The sequence below is a fragment of the Engraulis encrasicolus genome, chromosome 20, assembly GCF_034702125.1.
Source record: "Engraulis encrasicolus isolate BLACKSEA-1 chromosome 20, IST_EnEncr_1.0, whole genome shotgun sequence".
Lineage (NCBI taxonomy): Eukaryota > Metazoa > Chordata > Actinopteri > Clupeiformes > Engraulidae > Engraulis > Engraulis encrasicolus.
Genome location: NC_085876.1, coordinates 43,229,819 through 43,255,374, shown reverse-complemented (window position 1 = coordinate 43,255,374; position 25,556 = coordinate 43,229,819). Strand labels below are relative to the sequence as shown.

The window sequence follows — 25,556 nt, the reverse complement described above, 5'->3', positions numbered from 1 at the left end:
TTGCTAGACAAAGGCTAAAGCTTACAGGCATACCAAGGTGCTTAGGCATATAGGCTAAAAGTTATAGGCGCACCTGTATACGTGTAGGGGCAAAGGCAGAACTGGGGCTCAACTAGAGGATGGGCCTGTGCCTGCCCTACCAAATTGACAATGTGGCCCAGCCAGAGCTCTATACCAGGGGTTCCCAACCTTTTCCAACTTGGGGCCCACTCGAAATTGTCAAAAATGTTCGGGGCCCACCTCTGACCCAATAGAGAATAAAACTCAAATAGATCAACAGCAACACACACCAAAATATGATTATTATTTTTGGAAAATGATTTCAAGGCCCACTTGGAATACCTTCAGGGCCCACCAGTGGGCCCCGGCCCATAGGTTGGGAAACACTGCTCTATACGTTTGATTTACTGCCTTAGTGATAAAAGTCAACTGATATTTGAGGTAAGTTCACCTGATTATGATATTTGAGGTAAGTTCACCTGCATTTTACTCATTTTATGGCCTCTAGATAGACACCTGCTTCAAAAAGGAGCTCGCTCTGCATTCTTGATTCTTGAGAGAGAGAGAGAGAGAGAGAGAGAGAGAGAGAGAGAGAGAGAGAGAGAGAGCTAGAGAGAGAAAGTAAGAGAGTGAGTGAGTGAGTGAGAGATCAGAGTGGAAGTGCATGGCTATATTGGTTGTTTTTCGTGAGGAGGACTTATGTGATATTTCCAGCCCCTCATGTGAACATTGTCACCACTCTCTCGACTCTCACATGGTCCGGCTGTGGAATTTGTGTGGGAGCTTCTTTTCTGCTTCCAGTTCGGACCAGTTATAACCATGCAGAAGAAGAACCATGCACGTTTTGTGACATTTTACTTCACTTTTTGGCGATAAACGTTCAGATGGGGGGGGGGGAAACAAAACAAAAGACAAGTGCAGTTAATCATGACCTTAGGTGCCACCGTTCAAAACAGAAGGCTCGTTCTTTTATTTTCTCACCCTTTTTTTTTCAGAAAAAAACACAGAAGCACTTTCAGCTGCTCCCAGCTCAAAGACCGCAGAGAGAGAGAGAGAGAGAGAGAGAGAGAGAGAGAGAGAGAGAGAGAGAGAGAGAGAGAGAGAGAGAGAGAGAGAGAGAGAGAGAGATGAGTTGCTCAATTGAGGGAGTGAGAGAGCAAGACAGAGTGAGAGCAATAGAGAGATGCATTCATGGTGGCAGCATGAAAGTCTTCAAACAGATGGATACACAGACAGACAGACAGAGAAAGAGACAGAAATGCTGGTTAGAGACAAAAGGAGAGAGAGAGAGAGAGAGAGAGAGAGAGAGAGAGAGAGAGAGAGAGAGAGAGAGAGAGAGAGAGAGAGAGAGAGAGAGAGAGAGCAAGAGAAAGAGAAAGAGAGAAGTATGAAAGTATGGAAGCAAACAGAGAGAAAGAGATAGACGGACAGACAGAAAGAGAAAGACACTGAGAAATAGACAAAGAGAGGGATAGAGAGAGCAACACTTGTAGAAAGAGAGAGATAGGGAGAGAGAGATAGAGAGAGAGAGAGAGAGAGAGAGAGAGAGAGAAGTATGGAAGTGTGGAAGCAAACAGAGAGAAAGAGATAGACGGACAGACAGAAAGAGAAAGACACTGAGAAATAGACAAAGAGAGGGATAGAGAGAGAGAGCAACACTTGTAGAGAGAGAGAGAGAGAGAGAGAGAGAGAGAGAGAGAGAGAGAGAGAGAGAGGTCATCAGAGAGGCCTGAAAGGGGAGGGCTGCATGGATGGGATGGGATGGGAGGGAAGCGTCCGTGTCACTGACTTCCTGTGTCCGGCTGCCAAAGCGCGGCGTGGTGCAGGGGAAGAGCCTCGCAGCCTCGTGACCCCTCCAAACCTCCCGCCGGCCGCACAAAGGGCCCCTTCAGGCATCCAATTTGATTTACATGCTGCACTCCACTCACTGCGGCCACTGGCTCCCTCCGTCCACTCTGCCCCCCCCCCCCCCCCCCTCCATCTTCTCTGCCCCTCTGTACCCCTGTTATGTTCTTCTTTCCCTTTTGACACTCTGTCCCTCTGTCCGCTCTGCCCCCCCCCCTCCGTCCTCCCTGCCTCCCTCTGTATCCCTCCTTCTTTCCCTTTTGACACTGTTCTGTCCTCTGTCCGTTCTGCCCCCCCCCCACCCCCTCCGTCCTCTCTGCCCCTCTGTATCCCTGTCCTGCCCTTCTTTCCCTTTTGACACTCTGTCCCTCTGTCCCCCCCCCCCCACACACACTCCGTCCTCCCTGTCTCCCCCCGTATCCCTGTCCTTCTTTCCCTATTGACACCGTTCTGTTCCTCTGTACCCCTGGCTGTCAGTGTTGCCCAATTTGTCTGACCAAATCCCGCCCAAAAGGTTCTCAAAAACCGCCAAAATGCGCTAAATTCCGCCCAAGTCCAACAAATTGCATTGGTTTCTATGGGCACAATACGGCTTAAAAAAACGCCAAATGGCCAATGTTTCCCGTTTTTTACCCGCAGACGGCCAACCGACCAATCTGGCAACACGGACCCCTGTCCATGCTGCTCTCTCCCATTGTCCTCCCTTCTTCCTCTCTCCCTCTGTCCTCCCTTGTTCCTCTCTGTCCCCACTGTCCATGTCCACTCTGTCCCCTATGTTCCTCTCTCACTATGTACCCCTGTCCTCCTCTCCTCGCTCTGACAATCTGTCCCTCTGTCCCTCCTTCCTTCCACTACCCCTATCTCCCCTCTGCCCCACCCCACTGTCTGCCCCACATTCCTGTCTCCCTCTCTGCTTCCTCTGTATCCCTCGTTTCTCTCTGTTCATCTGTAACCCTGACCTTTTGGCACTCTCCCTATTTCCCTCCACCCCTTCTCTCTCTCTCTATTCATGTTCCTCTCTTCTCCTTCTCCTTCTCCTTCTCCTTCTCCTTCTCCTTCTCCTTCTCCTTCTCCTTCTCCTCCTTCTCTCTCTCTCTCTCTCTCTCTCTCTCTCTCTCTCTCTCTCTCTCTCTCTATCTCTCTCTCTCTCTCTCTCTCTCTCCATGTTCCTCTCCCTTTGAACCTCTGTTCATCTGTTTCTCAGTCCCCTTGCCTTTCTGTTTCTCTTTCGTCCCCTTTGATCAATCCATCACCCTCCCACCCGTCCTCCTGTTCAGTTCTCAATCTCTCTTTTGTCCCTCTGGCCTGTCTTCTCTCCCTTTGTCCCCCTGTTCCTGTCTCTCTCTCTCTCTCTCTCTCTCTCTCTCTCTCTCTCTCTCTCTCTCTCTCTCTCTCTCTCTCTCTCTCTCTCTCTGTGTCTCTCTCTCACCTCATCTGTTCCCCCAATTGTCTTCTCCCTTCTCCTTGTATTCCTTTTAGTCCCCCTTTACTCTACTTCTATCCTCCTCTCTCTTCTTCCATTCCTCCATCCCTCCGTCCCCCCTGATACATCTGTTCCTCTCTCGCTCGGTCCCTCTCTGCTCCAAAGGAAAGCTTGGCAATCAGCACCCACCTCTTTGCATTTTAGTATTACTCCAACAGAATAGTAATGGTGGGGTGGCGTCCACGCCAATGTCTTATCCTGAGCGTATCGCTCGGTGCGTAATTCCAAGAGCAGTATAATGAAAAGGAAGAAAGTTGCACACTGAAGTTGAATGCAGAATCAAAAACTGTATTAAACAAAGCCGAAAAAAGTTAATAAAACCGACAGACAGGGGACAAACGTTTCGGGTCTAGCCCATCATCAGTGTTCCCAGTTTGTCTCAGTGAAACGTTTGTCCCCTGTCTGTCGGTTTTATTTACTTTTTTCGGCTTTGTTTAATACAGTTTTTGATTCTGCATTCAGCTCCAGTGTGCGACTCCTTTCTTCCTTTTCAGTATTACTCCAACCACACACATGCAGACATGCAGACATGCACACACATCCACACATGCACACACACAGGCACACCCACGCACGCAGGCACGCAGAGACACACCCACAGACACACGCACGCAGGCACGCATAGACACATAGGCGCACACACACACTACATGCAAGCACACACACTGCACTACTACACACTACTTTTCGTCCGATTTAGTCTGCTTTCTAGGAGCAGAAATGGGTGTTTACATCACAAGGCTTGCATGACAAGTTGAGTCATTCAAAAGGGACTTTTATTATGTTACACAATGCTGCTACCCTCAAATTAACTTTTCAGTTTGTCAAGCAGCCAGCTAACTGCTAACGGCTTACACGTAAATCACAGGAGAAAGATACAACTCAATGATCAAATTCAACACTCTCAGAAATAAAGGTACAACAGAACTCGTTGCTGTGGCAGTACCTTCAAGGGGAGTACCATTGTGTTGCTTGATTGGTACCCCCCAAAAAAGAGGTGCGTTCAGTTTCTTGCAATGTCGACCAATGTGCACCTGTCGCCTCTTTTTTGAGGTACCCCTTAAGCGACGCAATGGTACTCCCCTTGAGGGTACTGCCACAGCGACGAGTTCTGTTCCTTTATTTCTGAGAGTGAAGGGAAGGAGTAAATCAGATAATATCCAGAAATTGTGGAGTATCCCTTTAAAGTCAACACAGCAGTGTTGCGTCATAGGCTGCACGGCTGCCTGCAGTAGGCCGTGAAGGAATGCGGTCCATCTGTTGCATTCCTACACCTTGCACCAGGGCTGGACTGGTAATCGGGCATACAGGGCATTTTACCAGTGGGCCTACGGTCCTCTTGCCTGGTTAACACCAGACCTAATCACAAGTGAGATTAGGTCTGGGGAGTTGCCTATTGTAAATTCCGTATGGGGCCGGAATACTTGGCTATTATGACACACTGCCCTGCTCTCTGATTGGGCAGAGAAACTGTTAAGGTCAGAATTCTTGGCCATTATGACAAAGATCCCATGATCTTGTACGTTATGTATGGAATAGCGGACGACGAGGTGTCCCGATATCAAGGGAAATAATGGACGAGGCGGAGCGTTCTAAACAGCCCGACGGCGCAGCCGAAGGGCTGTTCGCTTCGCCAAGTCCATTTTCCCTTGATATCGGGACACCTCGAAGGCCGCTATTCCGCTTATCACCCGGTCACCAGCATTTAAGTATTACTTTATTAATATGTTGATCTAAGGCTTCGTGAGAAAGTAGATTCACCACTGCGCTTGGTACGTTGCCATGGGCACCACGTCCTAATCTAGTGAGACGCGCCTCTATCGGAGGCATGTAAGGACGCGCGCAGAATGTTGGTGACTTGACAACCAAATGCGATAGAATTGACGACTGGGTTTTTGACTTGACAACCAGATGCTATAGAATTAGTAACGGGGTCTTGACTAGACAACCAGATGCGATAGAACTAACGACGCGGTCTTGACTAGACAACCAGATGCGATAGAACTAGTAACGGCACTTTGCCAGAAAGTTAGAGAAGAAGCAACTTGGACGCCCGCACGCCCGCATGACATCATAGGTGTCCTGCTACCGGGGAATAAAGGACACCTGCTCAGCCAATCAGAAGACGTTGCGTCTGCTCACTGGGTGATAAGAGTCATCCTCGCCATACTGTCTTTCAGATCGAAACGATTGTGTAGAACTAAAGGCAGTATGGGAGTTCCCAGGCTAACGGTCCTCAGGGGCAGATTCTGTTTTGTTTGGTTGTTGAGATCGACCAACTATTTAGATGGGCCAGCAGCACATTGGTCTATCTTTATCATAGACAGTGGACTGAGTGGACCATAATATTGTAGAACAGGGGTTCCCAACCTTTTTCAACTTGGGGCCCACTCGAAATTGTCAAAAATGTTCGGGGCCCATCTCTGACCCAATTAAGAATAAAACTCAAATAAATCAACAGTAGCACCCCCCAGAATATGATTATTATTTTTAGAAAATGATTTCAAGGCCCACTTGGAATACCTTCAGGGCCCACCAGTGGGCCCCGGCCCATAGGTTGGGAACCACTGTTGTAGAAAAACAGGGCTGTTTGAGGGGCTGGCCACATGCCAAAAATGCCCGGGTCGCATTTTGGTCCCAGGCCAGCCCTCGTACCATATTTCTGTGTATCTATGCCCTTCCAAAAAAAAAAGTGGGTTAGAAATGTGGGTTATCGGTATGCTACATGTCACAACTAATTTTACAGAAACATCTACAGTACGCTTTTAATTCACCCCAGAATTATGATTTAATATTTGATTTAATAAAGTATTTGAATTTCATGGGATTTTTTTCTCAAAGGAACTACGTCACACCGTCTTGCAACCAAGCACAGCTGTTTCTTATCCTTTTGTTTACAAGTACGCTTTGACATTCTGGATGCGTTTCCTTGCAGTGCGCAAGGGAGTGGGAGGATAGGGTAGGAGAAGATAGAAAAGAGGATAGGATAGGATAGGATAGGATAGGATAGGATAGGATAGGATAGGACAGGCGAGTCTCTTCCCACATGGGAGTGCAAAGGAGTGGAGAGGATCGAGATGACCCTCTTGAAAATGTAGCCTTTTTTTCTCACTCAAATGAAAACAACACGAGCACTGCAGTGCACACACCGATATGCGCTCAAGTGCACGCACGCACACACACACAGACACACACACAGACACACACACACACACACACACACACACACACACACACACACACACACACACACACACACACACACACACACACACACACACACACACACACACACACACACACACACGCGCACACACACACACACACACACACACACACTACAATAGCAGGAGGTGGAGAGCTCCTCCTGTGCCGTTTGAGAGTGTGTGTAATTTGAGACTTCCTTTTGTTGCCTCTCTCTGGAAAAGTGGGTTTGGATGAGCGAAAGGGGAAGCTGTTCGGCTCAGGACATGTCCGGGCAGCTCCAAAAATGATCAGGAAAAACAAATCACAAACTTTTCCGTTAATGCCACACCCTATAAAAAGGTCTGATATACACAGTCTATTTCTGTCCTCATCTCCAACAATCCCCACCTCACCCCTCACTCGCTAAAAATGTGGAAAGGCAACAACAAAAAACTGAGTTTTCTGTCAATGCCAGTCCTTGAGGGGTCTAATACATGTGTAATGCTGTGCTTGTGTTTCTCAACCCAAAAATAAGGGCGCACTTTTCTGTTCATGCAAACTCTGCAGTTAATGCAACTCCTAATCTAAAGATCTGATATACTGGATATTCCTCTCCTTGTCTTCACCAGTCTGTCTTCACCTCTCAACTCTCCCAGAAATGGTGCTTTATCACATAAATGAAACTCTTAATATAAAGATTTGATGCAGTGGTTCTCAGCCTTTTTTGAATAAACACCATCTGGATGTAATTAAAAGTCTCCTAATGCCCCTTCTTCTCATCATAAATCTGCCAACGCCCCCCTTAGTATCAAAATAATAAAACAGACCAATACCCTCAAATGGCAATGAAGCAGCTGAATCCTTTTCAAAGCCCCCCCCCCCCCCCCTACTGTAGATCTCCCCCAACGCCCCCTGGGGGCGCTGTAGAGCCTCATTTGAGAAAAAAAACAATCTAATGTATTTTTTTATCCTTGTTTCCAATCCCACTCCCCTCTCCCCCCTTACAGGTTAAACACAGCCAAGAATAATGGATGACATCCAAGTTGTCGAGTCAAAACCTCTGCTGGTTGACAAGGACCTGCAGGTATGTGCGGCATGCCACATTCACTCTACTCCACCACCTACACTGTGCGCTGTACTGCATACTGTACATTTAGAATGCTTCAAACACTTCAGTCACTTTTTATTGTGTGAAGCCAATTTGAGTAGCCATCAAGTTATTATTAGTAGTGCAGTTGTAGGTGCTTTTCTACTTTTGGAAATGAAGCAAGAACACTGAGCTGAGGAAGTTATAAAAAAAAGGTTAGCATGTGTAGGCCACACTGTAAATGGTTAAATGTCTTTACCCCTTTTCTGTTATTAGTTCAGAAATGTGGGTATATTGAGTTGTGGAACATAGGGCCTATAGGTTGTTTCCAAAAATAGGGCAGTATCACTTTATGTTTGTTTTCACTAGTAACTGCCTTGAGGATAAATGGGTGGCGTATACAGACTGAATTTATCATTGTTGATCATACATCGATTTTCATCATAGATACATTTTACAGTACTGAAAAAAATACTGAGATGTCCTCAATGGTAGTTACAACCATGACTCCCTCACTCTCTCTCACCTCTTTTCCACTTTCTAAATTGCACTTCTGCATGTCTTGTTTAACCTCACGTCTGCAGGGAGACTGACTGGTGTGCAGTTATGGTGTCTACTGTCTACTGCACGTTGGATTTTGACTGATGTGGAGTTATAGTGTCGGCTGATGAGTGTCTACATGTTTTTTTTTTTTTTCGCTGACAGCTTTGCTTGTTTTGTTTCATCTGCAGGGCCTGAGGGAGGCTGTGCAACAGCTTGTGACTAAGGTGAGGCCCTTCACATTTACAGAAAAACATTTCATTACAAATGAAACACATACATGGTTTCATTTCAAAAAAAGATTTCAGAAAGTTTCAGGCTATTTGGGCGGGGTTCTTTCAGTGTTTATGGTGCTATCTGTTGGTCAGTCGTTGCAATGACAGATTACCCTAAAAACACAAACACAGTTCAAATATTGAAATACAAATAAAAGGATTCATGGCCGCTGACAGCTTTGGCCGGACACATGAGCACAAAGTCATTTGAAAGCCTCCCACACCCAAATACATGCAATGTAATGAGGAGCCAATATCCGGGCCGCCTCTCTCCCTGGGCCTGGGACAACCAACCCCTTTGCCCCCCACCCCCCTCCCATCGGCGTCCCTCCTTAAATAGTATCACTTCAAGACAACTTGATTTTCAACATTTTTTGTTTGTTTTACAGAATGGTAGGCTACATTAAATGTAGTAACACATTGCTTTAAAAAGGATACACTTAAATTGTATCAATAAAAAAAATGTCATGGTTTTTGGGTGTTTGTTTTAGTTTCCACAGTGCCATCTGTTGGTCAATAGTTGCAATGACAGGCAGCAAGCTTGAAAAATATTTCTGATCAGTTACCACGCACACCCATTTAGACAGGCGTCCTGTGAGTGCCTGCAATGTTTCACGTAGCCTCAGTAACTTGTAAGTCATTGATGCTTACAGGTGTAGTTACACAGAGCTGCTCATGTCCACAACAAAATATGCTTTTAGATATGAAATTTGATTTAAAAACAACCTTGTTGTTATAATACATAGCTATTTAAAGGAATTGAGGTGTTTACATGAAGAGTACAGTCAAAGAAAGTGGATCTAACAAGAAGCGTCATTTTGTTTCTTTTCCGGTATCCACTTTATGTCGGGTGAACGCCCCTTTAGGAGACCTTCGGTTAGGAGCAGTGCTTAATTTGTCAAGCGGGAGGTCCCGGAGCACAGAGGATGGGTGGCTCCCCCCCGAGGGGGGGTCTGTGATGTCTTTCCATGAGGTTCCATCCAAGGTTCCGGAGCTCTCGTCTTGAGGTTCCGGAGCTAGCTCCCCCTTGCTCCCCCTCAAATTAAGCACTGGTTAGGAGACCTTCGGAGTCCTGAGGTTGAGAATCAATGAAGTCCCCATAGCGCTGTAGATGTCGGTAGCGCACGTCTTGCGCAAACACCTCAAAAAGAGAAGAAGAAGTAGGGGACAACGCCCCCTTAGGAGACCCAACTTTAGCACACGCTTTTGCATTGAGTGGCCGTGTTTTGCGATATCTTGCTCTGATTCAGCATTTTTGGTAGTCTTTTCAAACCACTCGTCAAACTTCAGGACCATGGACAACACCCATACTGCAGAGCCTTAACCTAATGACATATAATACAGTATATCTTACCTGAACAACATGTAGACCAGGGGTTCCCAACCTTTTTCAACGTGGGGCCCACTCGAAATTGTCACAAATGTTCAGGGCATCAATAGCAACACACACCAAAATATAATTATAATTTGTAGAAAATGATTTCAAGGCCCACTTGGAATACCTTCAGGGCACACCAGTGGGCCCCAGCCCATAGGTTGAAAATCACTGATGTAGACTATGCAAAAGACCAGAGTGATATCTTCTGTTGGGTACTTGTTCAATCCAAAGCACTCTCCTTCGAGTCAAGGTCCGTTATGTTAAAAACCCTTTATTTTAACATGGGGTATACAAACTTAAAAAACGCCGACCGGTTTCAGCCGTCTGGCCTTCGTCAGGGCGTGGTTAAAACTCAGGTACCTGAGTGACACAGGTAAATAAACTCTTGGGGGTCACATGGGTATGGGGAGGTTCAAAGCATTCACATTCGGTTGTAATGAAATAAAGAAAATAAAGCAGATATATAAGTTTGACTTATGGTCTAGCATAACACATAAGCATATAATATTGTCTGAAGTCACATTTCAATCTAGGTAGTCAGATTATGAATAAGTATCAGCATATGGATCCCATAGGTGTGGGGGTATACACTGTTCCCACACTCTGTAAAGAGAAAAAAGAGAGAAAAAAAAATTATATATATATGCAGGAATTAGATATGTTAGTGGTGTGGCAGATAGTCTTACATTATTCTTCATATCCACTGTTCACACACTCTGTAAAAACAATGAGGGAATTAGATAAGTTAGTGGTATGGCAGATAGTCTTACATCAATCATTATATGCCAAGTCAAAAAACTTTATAAAAAAAACGGTCGGCGTTTTTTAAGTTTGTATACCCCATGTTAAAATAAAGGGTTTTTAACATAACGGACCTTGACTCGAAGGAGAGTGCTTTGGATTGAACAAGTATCTATGAAGCCTGCAAAGGATTAACCAGATGCACCCCTTCTATCTGGAGAGAAGACTCAGAGCGCTCGCTATCATTCTTCCTTTTCGCCATTGAAATCTTCTGTTGGGTATTGTCCATGTCCATAGCTAATTGTCAACATTTCTACATCATATATATTTTCAGTTTTCAGGACCATGGACAATACCCCACAGACCACTTCAGACCCCTCACCTGCACTACACACACGCGCGCACACACGCACGCACACGCGCGCACACACGCACGCACATGCACACACACACACATGCACGCACGCACGCACGCACGCACGCACACAGACACACACACACACATGTGCATGAGAAACGGAAGTACAGTATTTCATTCTTTTTTTTTTACTTTTGTATTTCGTTTTTATCCTTGTCTTTTGTGAAGGAATGATTAGTAGCAGAAACACATACATATACCGTAGGGTGTTGAGAAGAGTGCTGTTCCCCACACACAGCACACACACACACACACACACACGCACGCGCGCGCACACACACACACACACCAAGAGCCGAGGTGCTTAGAGACTATTTGAAGACACACAGGCCCCTTTGGCAGAAGCACCCTGACAGAAAAAAACACCCACCCCCTGTGCCAACCAGGGCTGACATCATGCTCCTTGCCCGCTACTGAGGTGTGTTTCCTGGGCAGGCACTGCACAGTGAAAATGGAGTATTAGAGAGTAACCTGGGACCGAAAACACTCTAGAATTTGGTAACCCTTTACTTTAATGCAGGCCGTTTCACCAGTGGAACGCTATAATAGTCACGGAAAAACCTTTACTACCATAGTACTACAACGCTATGACAGTGCACAGGGCCTTTAGACATTATGAGTTGGACTTGGTCATTGCCATTCTGGTAACAGCCATGTCTTACAGGGTTAAATTGACTCTCAAAGTATTACATTCACACTAAATTTTTACTCTCTGCATAGTTTGGAGGCTTGTATTAACCCATTGTGTACTGGAGCGACATATACGCTGCATTCAGGTTCTTTAGATTTGAGCTGTTTTATTAAAAATGTGGATAAGTTCGAGCTGAATGAACACATTCTAGCGCAAAATGAAGGTTGTAGCTTTTAAGTGCAACTTATTTCATATTTTTATGTGTTTTTGGAGGCTGATATATTCATGTTTTATTAGGGAGAGGGCATCTTTTCCCAAAAAGGGCTTAGGCTAAAATGGGTTAAGGGAGTGTAGGGATCCGATGTGGGGACTACTGCGAAGCTGCTACTGCACATTGCCATCTGCCACTGCAGCTTCTTTAGCAGGCTTGGGAGAGGCTCTCTGCTCCTCACCTCACAGGGCCTTAAGTGGATTATACAGGAGGGATGAGACAGTGTTTAGGTGTGGGGATGGGGGGAGGGGTGGAGGGAGATGAGATGGGGATGGAGGTGTGTGTGTGTGTGTGTGTGTGAGAGAGAGAGAGAGAGAGAGAGAGAGAGAGAGAGAGAGAGAGAGAGAGAGAGAGGCAGGGAGAATGAGAGAGGGAGAGAGGGAGAGAGAGAGAGGGGCAGAAATGGAGAGGAGAGAGATAACTATGTGTGTGGGGTGAAGTGGAGGTGAGGTGAGAGAGAGAGAGAGGGGGGGGGGAAGAGAGAGACAGGGCAGTGTGTAGTTGTGGTGGAGGTTGGATATGAGCTGTGTGTTTGCGAGAAAGACAGAGAGAGCTAGAGACACACAGGGAGAGAGATAGAGAGAGACAGAGAGAGAGAGAGACAGGGCAGTGTGTAAGTGGGGTGGAGGTTGAGCTGTGTGTTTACGAGAGAGACAGACAGAGAGCGAGAGAGAGAGAGAGAGAGAGAGAGAGAGAGAGAGAGAGAGAGAGAGAGAGAGAAAGTCAGAGAGAGGGAGAGACAGAGAGAGAGAGAGGGATAGAGAGAGACAGAGAGAGAGTGATAGAGAGAGACAGAGAGAGAGAGTGATAGAGACAGACAGAGAGAGGGATAGAGAGAGAGAGAGAGAGAGAGAGAGAGAGAGAGAGAGAGAGAGAGAGAGAGAGTGATAGAGACAGACATAGAGAGAGATAGAGAGAGAGAGACAGAGAGAGAGGCAAAGAGACAGAGAGAGGGAGAGACAGAGACGTAAGATGTGTTTACAGCGTTGGCCAGTCATCCTCATGAGGAAGGACGGCAGTATCAGTATCAGTATCTGGGTTGCAGGGCTATTGCTGGCCTTAGGTAGCCTACTGTAGGCAGGGTTGCTGCAGAGCTGCTGGAACCGGTTTGGTGTGCCGTTTGGACGACTTTGGTGAATGTTATCTAGACTTTTGGCCAAGTGCCTAGTCATGCGTGGGCATTGGCCAAAAAGTGGTACCTTGACCCCTAGTAGCCTATTTGTGATTTTTTTTTTTTTAAGTCTAGCCTCACGAAATGAGTTAATTTTGAAAACACTGGCCAAAAGTGGTACCTTGACCCCTAGTTGCCTATTTGTGATTTTTTTTTAAAGTCTAGCCTCAGGAAATGAGTTAATTTTGTAAACACTGCGCTCCTCTGCCTCTCTGATGTGTCTCTGAAGTGTTATGGCAGTGTAGGCCATAGACCATACTCATTTTCGTCTTTTTTCCCCCGCTTTCTTATTCAGCCATTGCAGGGGTCTGACCTGAAGAAAGAATCTAAAGTTTGGAACTTAAAATAGGAACTTTTTACACTTTTTACACAGTTTTACACTTTGGTGCAATATTATGCATAAAGTATTCATTGCACCATTAGTAAATGTGGGGAAAAAAACACGTTTTTGTCCTTCTGTCCACCTCTGCTGTTGCATCCTGCTCATCCAGAACAATAATGTTCTGTTTCCTCCAGAATCAGAGCAGAGGACAGTCTAATTCAGAAGTCATTTCTTACTTGACCTATGTCCCATTTACATGAATCATACCCTAGTTTGGCTGAGTCAGAAAATGTGGCATCACCGGGTACTGACAAGTCGAGGGTAGCGTGAGCAATACAACAGCATATTGAAATTGACTGAACTGGTCCTTTAAGTGTTGAATTCACACTCAGACGTTTTTTTACTGTGGTGTAGTATCTCAGTATCACTCGTTGTGCTGGTGACAATGCAAATAAGATAGACACAAGTACAATAGGCCTACTTGTTTATTGAGATGTACACAACAAGTACAGTACAGTGTGTGTACTTGTTTACTGCTCGCACATCACATGATCCCATGACTGGACGAATAGAAAATATGGGTGTTTTGTTTTCTAGTGTCCCTGACCGACTGAACTTGTCTGACACTCGGGGCTCATCCAATTTGCGGATGTCTTCAACTAGAATTAGCTTGTTTTCAATCAGACCGTAGCAAAGCACCATGGGAGGAGGTTCAGGGGCTTAGTGCAGCTGAGATGCCAAGCAAGCAGCCGGAGTATAAAACGCCATTGCACACGGCTAAAGCAGCTAAAGCAGAGAGCTCCTTAGGTGTACAGTACAGCAGCAGGTGGATCTTAACGCTTCATCTGTCTTTCCTATTACACATTGCAAGCTACAAGGAGTAGCAACCAAAAACAAAACAGACAGCAAACATGGTTAACTCTATGGACGACTCGGATATGGATGTTTTTGAGATTGAAGTTGCTGTGAGTATAGTATACGGCCCCATTCATGAGTTTCTTGCTGGGTTGTGCGTACAGTAGTAGCGTAGGGGTAAGATAAGTAGATGAGCTGAGTCAGATTGATTGATTGATTATGAAGGGTGCTTATGCCAAGCTCCATGCACACACTACTGCAAGAACACTGCTTGTTTTTTTGCATTTGATTATTATTGCATTGGTTGATTTGGTTGGGACCATGCCTGTTCATCTGAAATGGCAATACAATACTTAATTAGTGTGCATTCTTTTTTTTTACCTAGTAATTAGTTTGTCATTAATCGCCAGTTTTGTTCATATGCACATGGAGGTTGATTGCCTATGTTATTGCCTTGTGGAATAACCAGAATGGGCACTTAAGCATGACTTTGATTTCTTTTTTTTTTAAAGAACAGTTTTGGAGTAGAAAGTCAAAGGATCTCCCGTTATTTGCTATTGAGCTGGCTTGTTGAGGAAAGTAGTTTGATGTTGCAAGATGATGGTTTTATGGATGTGTAAGAACTAGGGAGTCCAACAAGTGAGGATTTATTTGCAATAAGCAAATTGGCCATCATATTTTACTCGCATCATTGTCTGAATGATATGTCGGCTCTGAGTTACACACTTTTAAATGCGTCATGAATGAATGAATGAATGAATGAATGAATGAATGAACGGAGGAACGAAGGAACAAAGGAACGAACGAGTGAATGAATGAATGAATGAATGAATGAATGAATGAATGAATTATTACATTGACCACACAGCTACTGTAGGCAGGTGGAACTTGGTTTCAGTACAACATGGTGTTGGTTCCAAATAATGTGTAGGGATAAATATATTTTTGTAATTATTTTCTATGCTGTCCAAATATGTTTATTATAGACAACATGCCTTGAACAAATGGACAAATCAGTCCATTCATAGGACAATCATAGTCATATCTCATCGTTACGGTGTGTGTGTGTGTGTGTGTGTGTGTGTGTGTGTGTGTGTGTGTGTGTGTGTGTGTGTGTGTGTGTGTGTGTGTGTGTGTGTGTGTGTGTGTGTGTGTGTGTGTGTGTGTGTGTGTGTGTGTGTGTGTGTGTGTGTGTGTGTGTGTGCGCAGGAGCACGATGTGGAGACGCCTCATGGCCGTATCCACTGTACCATGAAGGGAGTGCCCAAAGGAGACAGGCCTGTCATCCTCACCCTCCACGACATTGGACTCAACCGTAAGATAAACCTCATTTACTCACTTACTACTTACTTACTCTTTAACCCCTTTTGTGCAGAGCCCCTATGTTATAACCTATTACTGTCACCAAAATTTGAATGCCCAAGTCGTAGTCTGTTACTGAAGGCTCTTGGTTATGTCATAGCACTGTTGGTATGGTGTATTTGACTCATTTCGGAAATGGGTAAACAGGCCCGCCGGCGGGCCCATCTGCGAAAAAAAAGGCTATGGGCAATAATTAAAGCTTAGAACATAAATTGAATTCTGACATGTCCATAAGGCTAAGATATATCTTGTGCATCACGTATGGCATACCTTATTTGCCAAAATGTATTTAATGCAAAGACACAGCCTGTAGTGAAAGAATCATTGTCCTTTGACAAATAAAGAATCAGTTGTCCTTTGAGTTTTTAATCTTTTCAGTCTGAAATTATTTCAACATATTGTTCTTATTATGTATATCTTAAATAATGTATATTTTTTTGCTCTCCAGACAAGACCTGCTTTGACACCCTGTTCAACCATGAGGACATGCATGAGATCATGCAACACTTTGCTGTGATCCACGTGGACGCCCCAGGACAGCAGGAGGGGGCAAACACCTTCTCCACTGGGTAAGGCCATTAAACCAGAGATTCTAGAAGTATATGGAGATATGCCAACATAATAGGTTTCTATGGGCACCTAACGTGACCAGGTTCCGGTCTGCCTCATAATGTCTCATAATGCTCCTAGAATGAATAGAACAGTCCTTAGGTCTGCCTAAAGGGGGATTTCCCCCCTCTCCCCCTTGCAACAGTAGAAAACCGGAAACAATGGGGGAGCAATGTAGGGTTAGGTGCCTTGCTCAAGGGCACCTCAGCCATGAAGTGAGATAGGGAGTAGAAGGGTGGGATTTGAACCGACAATCCTCTGATCTAAAGCCCAACTCCTTACCTACTATAGGTTTCTTAAAGGTAGAGAATGTCTTTTTAGTTGTTTGTTTTGGGATATCTGCTGCCGATTCACAAATTAGATCTTTTCATGAACATTAATAAACTATTTTTGGCTGTGACCAAAGTACAGTGAGTCTTGCATGATGTCAAAATAGTGGACATGGAGAAAGCCCACCTATTCACGTATGACAAGTGTTCATTTCGGAGTCAAAGTGAATATTCATAAATTGATGGTGGGGGTTAATATACCAGAAAAAGATTTGAAGAACATTTGTGAATGAGCAGAATTAACTACTGAAACACTTACATACTCTCTCTTTAAACATTTTAAAACAATTAAAAACAAAGCATTAAATTGACCTTGATATTGTGAAGATTTGAAAGAGAAGAAGGTTGGAAGCTGTGCAGCTTAACAGGATGAGGAGAAGATAGGCCTAACATTTGAAATGCTTTCACAAACTTTTTTACAGTTCTTTCTTTTGTAGTTCTGATACTGATTTGTAGTTCTTTTCTTCCTAAGGTATGAATACCCCTCAATGGACCAGTTGTCTGAGGCTATGCCTCTGATTCTCAAACACTTTGGGTAAGTCTGAGTACTCTGAGTACGTAAGGATCTAGGGCATCTCAATTAGTCCAACAGTCTCTCTAAGGTGTTTACTACTTGATGTGCTTAACCCTGATTTGCTAACCGTCTGTCTGTTGTCTGCTTGTGTGACTTCTTGCAGGCTGAAGAGAGTTGTGGGAATGGGCGTTGGAGCCGGTGCATATATCCTGGCTAAATTTGCTGTAAGTCGTGACTTCGCTTCTCTCTTCTTTTCTTCTCTTCTCTTCTCTTCTCTTCTCTTCTCTTCTCTTCTCTTCTCTTCTCTTCTCTTCTCACTCATTTATTTCCTCAGTGATTAGTGTTTTTTCTAATCAAACAAGGATTAAAAAGGGTCCAAACAGGGTGTTTAGTTTTTTTCCAATCCTCCTTTTTTCCCCTGGCCTGTTCTAACAGCAGGATGCTGCTTATTGATGTTGGCCTGTGCTAGCCGGTGGAATGCTCTAGATCTGAGCGATGCCGGGAGAGTCCTCACCAGGGGCAAAATTTCATGTCTTTTTCTACTTAAAAGTCTTTGGTAGCTGTTTTTTATTGCCTACTCCTGGGGTGCATTTCTGGAAAGCGTAGTTGTTAGCAGATAACAACTTCGATAGTTGCCAATGGGAATTTGCAAGTTGCATTGCAACCAACAAAGTTGCTAACATAGTTCACATAGTTAGCAACTACGCTTTCCAGAAATGCACCCCACTCCTGACTTGATCCGTCAGGATAACTAGTCATCCTGGTGCTTAGGCACATTACATTACAACACACATAGCGAATGCTTTCACCCACCATTGCAATTCACAATTTTGTCCATGGAGCGATGTGGGTTTAGGTGCAGTCATGGTATAGTGGCCAAGGAGGTGGACTTCAGATCAGAGGTTTGCAGGTTCGAATCCCACCCTTACCCTTACCCTTTCTCCCTACACCTCCATCCATGACTGAAGTGCCCATGAGCAAGGCACCTAACCACACATTGCCCCGGGGACTATATACCCTGTGTCTTAATAGCTGTAAGTCACTTTGGATAAAAGTGTCAGCTAAGTGTAATGTAATGTATTGTAAAAAGTTCCCTTGCTCATGGGACACGTCAGCCATGACTGCAGGTGTAGGGAGGGATACCACACATGTTCCTCGTAATGGCCAGGCAGGTGGTGGATTTGCGATGCGTCGATCAGAGTAAATAAAAGCACATGGGGATGACGTGGGTCAGTGGGCTAGTGCAGTGTTTCTCAACAGGGGTGCTGAAATTTTGTAATATAATACATATTTGTCTAAATTGATATATTAATGCTAGTCAGTGGAGTCTTTGATCTGCCATTTACGCACAATAAAGTAAACATAGGTCGCCCCAGTCAGCTGCAACTTCGAACGTGGGTTGTGTTTGGGGTACCTTGATATTTTTCATGAATTGAAAGGGTGTCTCGCCTAAAAAAAGGTTGAGAAACTCTGGGCTAGTGTGCCGTACCATTACGCCTGGAGGGGGGGACCCAGGTTCGAGTCTGGCTTGAGGTTGTTTCCTGATCGTTCCCCACTTCTTGATCCCCACTCATTTCCTGTCTGTCTGTCTCTCTGTACCATCTGGGTACTCATGGCACAACAAAAAGGCTTAGGGGGTACATGAGGCCAATAAGGTTGGGAAACACTGATGTAATGTAATGTAATATAATGTAATGTAATATAATGTAATGCAATGTAATGCAATGTAATGCAATGTAATGCAATGCAATGTCCTTGTGCTTCAGGTGGACTATCCGACCATGATGGAGGGCCTCATGCTCATCAACATCAACCCATGTGCTGAGGGCTGGATGGACTGGGCAGCGCACAAGGTACAGCACAGACAATGATGTTCCCATTTAAAACCAGTTGTAGAGTGGAGTAAATAAGGAATAACATCATTTGACACTGTGTGTGTGCGTGCGTGCGTGCGTGCGTGCGTGCGTACATCAAGAGTAAGAGCAGTAGAGAGTTGGAGGGTGTGTGTGTGTGTGTGTGTGTACAATACATTATGAGTATTCTGTGAGAGTTCTCTGTTACTTGGGTCAAAGACGTCCAACATGTCTTTCAGTACAATGGATACTTTTGCTTACTGTAAAAGCAAAAAAAGAGATGTTTTTGAAAAAAAAATGTTGACTTGGCTTTCATGCATTCACTTTTCAAAAAAAAAATTTCACAGTTACAGTAAGCAAAAGCATCTGTTAGCACTGAACGACAGTGTCATGTTGGACGTCTTTAACCCACTTGTGCACTTGTCTTGTTTTTCTAATGTGAATGTTGCTCATGTTGCATTTTGCAGATCACTGGCTGGACTAGTGCCATGCCCGACATGCTCATCAGCCATCTCTTCGGCAAGGTGGGTCTGATTTCCATTTTGGAAAATAAAGGTGGAATGTTCGTAGCCATGCTGTGCACTCCTAGTGACGCAACAGCTTCGGCGTTGCTACCAGTCAGGTCAAGAGTCAATGCAAGTACTTTCTGAGTTCCCGCAAATACGGGAACTCCTCCCACTTTGTTGGGAAGCAAACAACCATTAGCAAACCAAGGGAGGCCATTTGAGAAATGCTGTTTGGGAAATGCTAATGGTTATGCGGTTCTTGGTCCGACCAGGTCTCGAAGATATTTGAAAGTCAATGATAATCAGGCTAGAATGTCCGCACACTGCTCCTGTTTTTCTCTTGCGCTTTTTTATTTTTCAAAGAAAACATGGTCACACCGCTCGAAAACGTTCACTTGGAAAAATAAAAAAGCAAAAGAAAAACAGGAGCAGTAAGGTGTGTGGACCTTCCACCTTTATTGTCATAGTATTTCATTTTTCTGTCCTGCACCTGCATCTTGGATGTGCGCACCACTACCTTTCTTGATTGGCCTATCTGATTTCAAGTTTCCCATGCAAGCTCATCTTCCCTCTGCTAATACAGTATCAGAGTGAATTCGCCTGCGATTATATTAAGTTTAATCGTCAAAATTCGCTCTGGTCGCACAAAAAGCTTCACTCCTGGCGAATTCGCTTTGGTAGCGCAGGTCGCGTGCCCTCCATAGAGAAATAATGACTTCCGTCGTTTCATTCGCTCCGTTCGCTCCTGGTCTGTACACGGCATTAATCTTCCCTATTTACAAAGACAAAGTGCAGTAACTACATATTTTGTCAAAATTGAGTTTAGACTAAAAATGCCCTTCATTACACCTCCTTTATCTTGTTACAAAGCCTTATGGTCCAAACGTGTTCCGTTTTAGAGATATTGCTATGTGAAATCTGCAGTAACTGCAATCTATCCAATCTATTACCAAGGCTTTGAAGGATTTTTTCTCAGTTTTCAATGTTGCCGTCGTTACTGCACTTTGCCTTTGTGGGAAGATTTGTTTATCTATTCATTTGTTATTTTATGTAATTACTGTGTTATTTTTGCTGGGCTCTTAGGAAGAAATTAACACTAACCATGACCTGATTGCCACATACCGCCACCACATCTTGAACGACATGAACCAGTTCAACTTGCACCTCTTCGTCAAAGCCTACAACAGGTGACCTGAGCTGACCCTTGTCTATATTGAATTTATGCCATGCTAGGCTAAGTAGTTCTAATAACAAATTGGTATACACGTGCAACTGTACCTAACGCCTGTGGTTTCCTTGTCTATTTTCTTGCAATATAATAGTCGCAGGGATCTGGAAATTGAGAGGCCTGTTCCTGGTATGAACGTGAGAACCCTGAAGTGAGTAGTTTGGTTCAACCAGTTTGCTTGTGCCTGTGCTATCTACAGTAAAAGACATAATCTATACAGTGACTCATCAACACACTATCAGGTGCTAAAGCTACGCTCCTAATTCTACGCTCCTATGTTCCAGGTGCCCGTCTCTGCTGGTGGTTGGTGATAGTTCACCTGCAGTTGATGCTGTGGTAAGTTTGAAAAGAAGTCCTTCGTTTTGATTTGTTCTTTTCTACTGACTGGGCTGCGCTTTATGAGAAATGCAAGCTTTGTCAAGAGAACGGTCAGAATGTTTGATGGGCAAAGATTTCATTAAAACAAAAACAAAAACGGCAACACTTTATTTTAGGGATACATCTATTAGCACTAATACATACAATGTGCCTGTATAAGGAACTTGTAAGGCATGTTCAAAGCAAAATCAAACATTTGTTAGGCATGTATTCGCAAATGTCTTCTTCATGCATAATAAGGGATTTATTACCAATTTAACCTTAGTAAGGACCTAGTAGGCCTTAGCGTTTGCTTAGTATATGCCTTACAAGTTACTTATGCAGGTATTAACCAGTGCTTGACACTAACTTTTTTGGTCACCGGCCATTATGGCTAGTGGTTTCCCTGACTCACTAGCCATTCGGCTTCCTCACTAGCCATTATTTTCTTAACCATCATGACAGTCATAATGTAGCCTGATATGATTGATATGATGTTAGACCCTATATAATATAATATAATATAATATAATATAATATAATATAATATAATATAATATAATATAATATGTAGTAATATTTTACTCGGATGAGCAGACAGGAAATTACAGAACTGATCTGATGTCTGGTGTTATTTGCTTTATTGATCAGAAACGACAAGCACAATGAACATGCTGTGTTGTGCAAGGGCACACGCATAAGTGCAAGGTCTGGAACTATGTGAAGAAGGCCATTTGTTTCTTTGAGGTGGAAGGAATTTTCATTCGTTTGTTCATTAATGTGCAAATACATGTATCCCACACAGGTCTGATGCACGTTCGCCTGCCATGAAACATCACATCTTCTGGGATATTAATCATAAAAGTAACATATTATTTAGCCTTTATATCTTATTTAGCCTATCTCATGACAACCTGCACCATTACGTTTTGCATCAACTCCTGACAATTTTGGCGACAAAGCCACAAGGGGGAACACATATTTCATATTTTTTAACGATATGCAAAGTCTACATGCGCCTTTTAAATGTGCGTTATGCGTGGATTCTGGACAGGACTGCCTCGCACGTGAACTGTCAGCGTGAAAAGCAAAGCACCGCCCGACTTGTCACTGCTGGCCCATTGATTGTCAGAATTTGACCTGTTGAATATTTCCTGCTTTTGGCGTAAATTCGGGGAATTATCCAGATTTGCGGTATGATGTCGTTACCTGCCGACTTTCTGTCGTCGTCCTGTTTTCTTACACTGTTGTCAAAGCAAGACAGACATTGCGATGCTGACAGAATGTTTGTGCAATGTTCGATAACGTGCGTTGTAACCAAGGTTGTGTCAGTACCCACACTCCCACAGCTTAAGAACTGCGCACAACTACGCAAAACATTACTGGATTATAAAAGGCAGGTCGCAAGGCAGGTCGCAAAATATGCACATAGCGTCGCTTGCCAGTTGAGAGCAAACTTCGCCACATATTTAAACCGGAGCAAGCGGCGCACGTCTTGGCGTGTCCGACTTTCTCCACGGAGGCGGGGCATCTGCAGTGTTTGACAAGTGCCCTAGGTTCGCAAGACTGGATTCCCTTTTGATAGCGAACACATTCAGAGAAATCTATCACCGTTTTTTTTCAGTCACTCCCCAATAATATGCTACCAGCCAAATGGCTAGTGAGGATCAACTTGTTACACGCCAGATGCGATTTTCACCCGCATTTGGCGCCTTGGCGCCCCTTAGTTTCAAGCCCTGGTATTAACATTGTACGTATTAGTGCTAATAGATGTATCCCTAAAATAAAGTGTTACCAAAAAAACACCTGAAACCCACCTGCTGGCAGAATAACCATGATTTTGTTTACTGAATGTCCACATACTGTAGTTGGGTTAACAACAATTAATTTTTCTTTGTTTCATGTCTGCAGGTCGAGTGCAACACTAAGTTGGACCCAACCAAGACTACTCTTCTCAAGGTATTTAACCCCTTTGCGCGGCGCCTCTGTTACAACCTAATTGTCACTAAAATTGCAATGGCCACCTTGTCTGTTGGTAATGTCATAGCCATTTGATTATGATGTAGTTGAGTCTTTTCATCTGCACACAGAGCCTATATCAATGTCTGTGATTTATCAAAGCTGTGTGAGTCAAAACAAATATAGCGTAAACAACAGGACCTCCTTTTTCAGAGCTTAAAAACTCCAAAACCTTAGGGCAGAATTGCAGAAGCCAGTGCTCGAAAGGTGAATCATCCTCATGTTCCAAAAAAAAAAAAGAACACCTAGGTCTAGTAGCTTACAACTGAACACTTTGGACCATGCACTGTGTCCTTGTTTTTTTTTTCCTCACTCCACCTCAATGGCTTGCATTAATAGTCCCTGTAGAAGTGGAAAAAACGCGCCAAAACCAAGCCAAGCAAAGCAAGCACACAGATAAGATTCCAATAGTCCAGGCAGCACAGAGACTGGGTAACTTATTTACTCAGGCTGCTGCACCCATACATGTAGCTCCGGCAAAAAAAAAAAAAAAAAACCTTTGCTCTCAGGGTCAGAAAGTGTCCTCGCTGACCTACTTTGCATAGGAGCGTGTGTGTGTGTGCGCGCGCGCGCGTGCGTGTGTGTGTGTGTGTGTGTGTGTGTCTGTGAGAGAGCGTGCCCTGAATTAGGTTTATGGCACCTAGCAGAACATGTCTATCAGCCACTAATAGGCTGTTTTGTTAGGGGAAACGGCAGAGGCGAGGCCAATGGCCCTTGTAAAGTCAGTGAGCGGTGACCAATGTTGTTCTTGGTGTGGGGTTGTTGAGCTAATGTGCGTGTCCTATTTTCCCTCCCTCCCCTCTGTTATTTCTTTCTCTCCTTTCTTTCCCCTCCACCCCTCCTCCCCTTGTCTGCCTCTCTTCCGCTCTTCTCCTCCTCCTCCTCCAGATGGCTGACTGTGGAGGCATGCCCCAGGTAGACCAGGTGAGTTAACGTCACACACACGCACACGCACACGCACACACACACACACACACACACACACACACACACACACACACACACACACACACACACACACACACAAACACAAACACGCAGACAGGCATGTACGCATACACACATGCACAATCCCATGCCTGTGCAGTGCGCACACACATAAACACATACGCACACACACACACACACACACACACACACAGACACAGACACACACACAGCTAACAAAGGATAATCACCTGCTGAGTAGTAGCCGCTTAAGAGCATTAGCAGTAGTATAGTTAGCGGCGGAAACTCGCAGACAAACACATTTCGGCCTAATTACCTAGTCGACACCCACCCACTAACCCTGCACCTGTTGCAGTGGTAGTCTCCGCCAGTGTCCCAAATTACGCAAGACATAGTAGGATAGATGTACATTTACGAGTGTGATTTCTTGAAAAACAACAACAACAACAAAAACAGAAACTGTTAAGATTCTATGCAATATCATGGCAGTTACTTTGAACAGACAATAAAACCATGTAGAAGAAGTGGAGATTCAAAACAAGAAGGAACCTCAAATCACATCCTGCATTTTACCTCACCTTAATTGTGATTAGTGCTAATGAACAAATCTCGCTAACGATCAATGACAGACAGTTTTAGTAGGCTATAGATGGCGAGGCTAATTTTTTTGTGTCTTCTTTCTCCCCAGCCTGGCAAACTCACCGAGGCTTTCAAGTACTTCATCCAGGGAATGGGCCACAGTAAGTACTTCATTTCTCAAAGCCAAAGTTGCTAACTACATTAGCTACTTTGTTGTTTACAATGCAATTTTCCATTGGCAACTATCGAAGTTGCTAACTGGCTAACAACTACGTTTTCGAGAAGCGCACCCCAGTACAATACACTCTCCGATGTAGCCCAGTACTTTGTGCAGCTGATTACAACGTGATGATGCAACATGCTAGCCACATTTTCCCACATGCCATCTGCCAGGCTGCTCACATGCTCCTTGCTGAATCCCCATATGTTCCATGTAGTCCATTGAAATGGCGCCTGGCCTTATGCTAAGGTCCCAATCAGGGAAGCTGACAAGGCCCCACTTGACCCGGGCCCAGAGAGAGAGGGGGCCCAGAATTGGATCCTCATTACATTGTATTGATTGGGTTTGGGGCCCTTTCAGATGTTTTTGTCCCGGGCCCATTCAAAGCTGTCAGCAGCCCTGCTCCCAATGTCCCTTTGTGTACATTTTTCTTTCAAATATATTCTTTTTTTCCTTTCCAGCTCAAAAGGTATCCATAAATTAGCAGAATTAATGAGTTTCTCCACAAGTGGACTTATTCACCCGAAAACTGTCAGTTGTTGATACTTAGAGTTGGCCAGTTCAATATATAATATTATTCCCCCCCCCTCAATATTAGCTGGTGTTTAATACCTCCATTTTGAGGCATAGAGTTAATTAGCTCCATTGTATATGTCATGTTGTGTCTCTAAGAAGTATATCCCACATAGCCTACTGTCCGTTACACAGGAAAAAATGGGCTGTCAATGTAAACTCTTTAAGAGTCGGAATTAACCCCATTTCAGATAACATTTCATACTATTCAGAAAATAGTGTAAATTTTACTCCATGATCAGTGTCACATTGTCAG

At 44.3% G+C, this 25,556-nt stretch overlaps 1 protein-coding gene across 2 annotated transcripts in view; it reads left to right on the top strand.

The window, feature by feature from the left end:
* Nucleotides 1–25,556, top strand: part of ndrg1a (N-myc downstream regulated 1a) — a 36,845-nt gene that overhangs the window by 8,551 nt on the left and 2,738 nt on the right. Inside the window, exons 2-15 of one of the 2 annotated variants that reach the window (XM_063185973.1) lie at nucleotides 7,522–7,598; nucleotides 8,333–8,368; nucleotides 15,413–15,518; nucleotides 16,014–16,134; nucleotides 16,976–17,038; nucleotides 17,181–17,241; nucleotides 18,784–18,870; nucleotides 19,338–19,394; nucleotides 20,460–20,563; nucleotides 20,699–20,755; nucleotides 20,889–20,940; nucleotides 22,873–22,920; nucleotides 23,869–23,904; nucleotides 24,617–24,668. In XM_063185973.1, the coding sequence (XP_063042043.1) occupies nucleotides 7,542–7,598; nucleotides 8,333–8,368; nucleotides 15,413–15,518; nucleotides 16,014–16,134; nucleotides 16,976–17,038; nucleotides 17,181–17,241; nucleotides 18,784–18,870; nucleotides 19,338–19,394; nucleotides 20,460–20,563; nucleotides 20,699–20,755; nucleotides 20,889–20,940; nucleotides 22,873–22,920; nucleotides 23,869–23,904; nucleotides 24,617–24,668 (937 nt within the window). In that variant the 5' untranslated portion in view covers nucleotides 7,522–7,541. Of the gene's footprint in view, nucleotides 1–7,521; nucleotides 7,599–8,332; nucleotides 8,369–12,343; nucleotides 14,314–15,412; nucleotides 15,519–16,013; nucleotides 16,135–16,975; nucleotides 17,039–17,180; nucleotides 17,242–18,783; nucleotides 18,871–19,337; nucleotides 19,395–20,459; nucleotides 20,564–20,698; nucleotides 20,756–20,888; nucleotides 20,941–22,872; nucleotides 22,921–23,868; nucleotides 23,905–24,616; nucleotides 24,669–25,556 lie in introns of those variants that run through there. The other variant, XM_063185974.1, reaches the window with a different exon arrangement.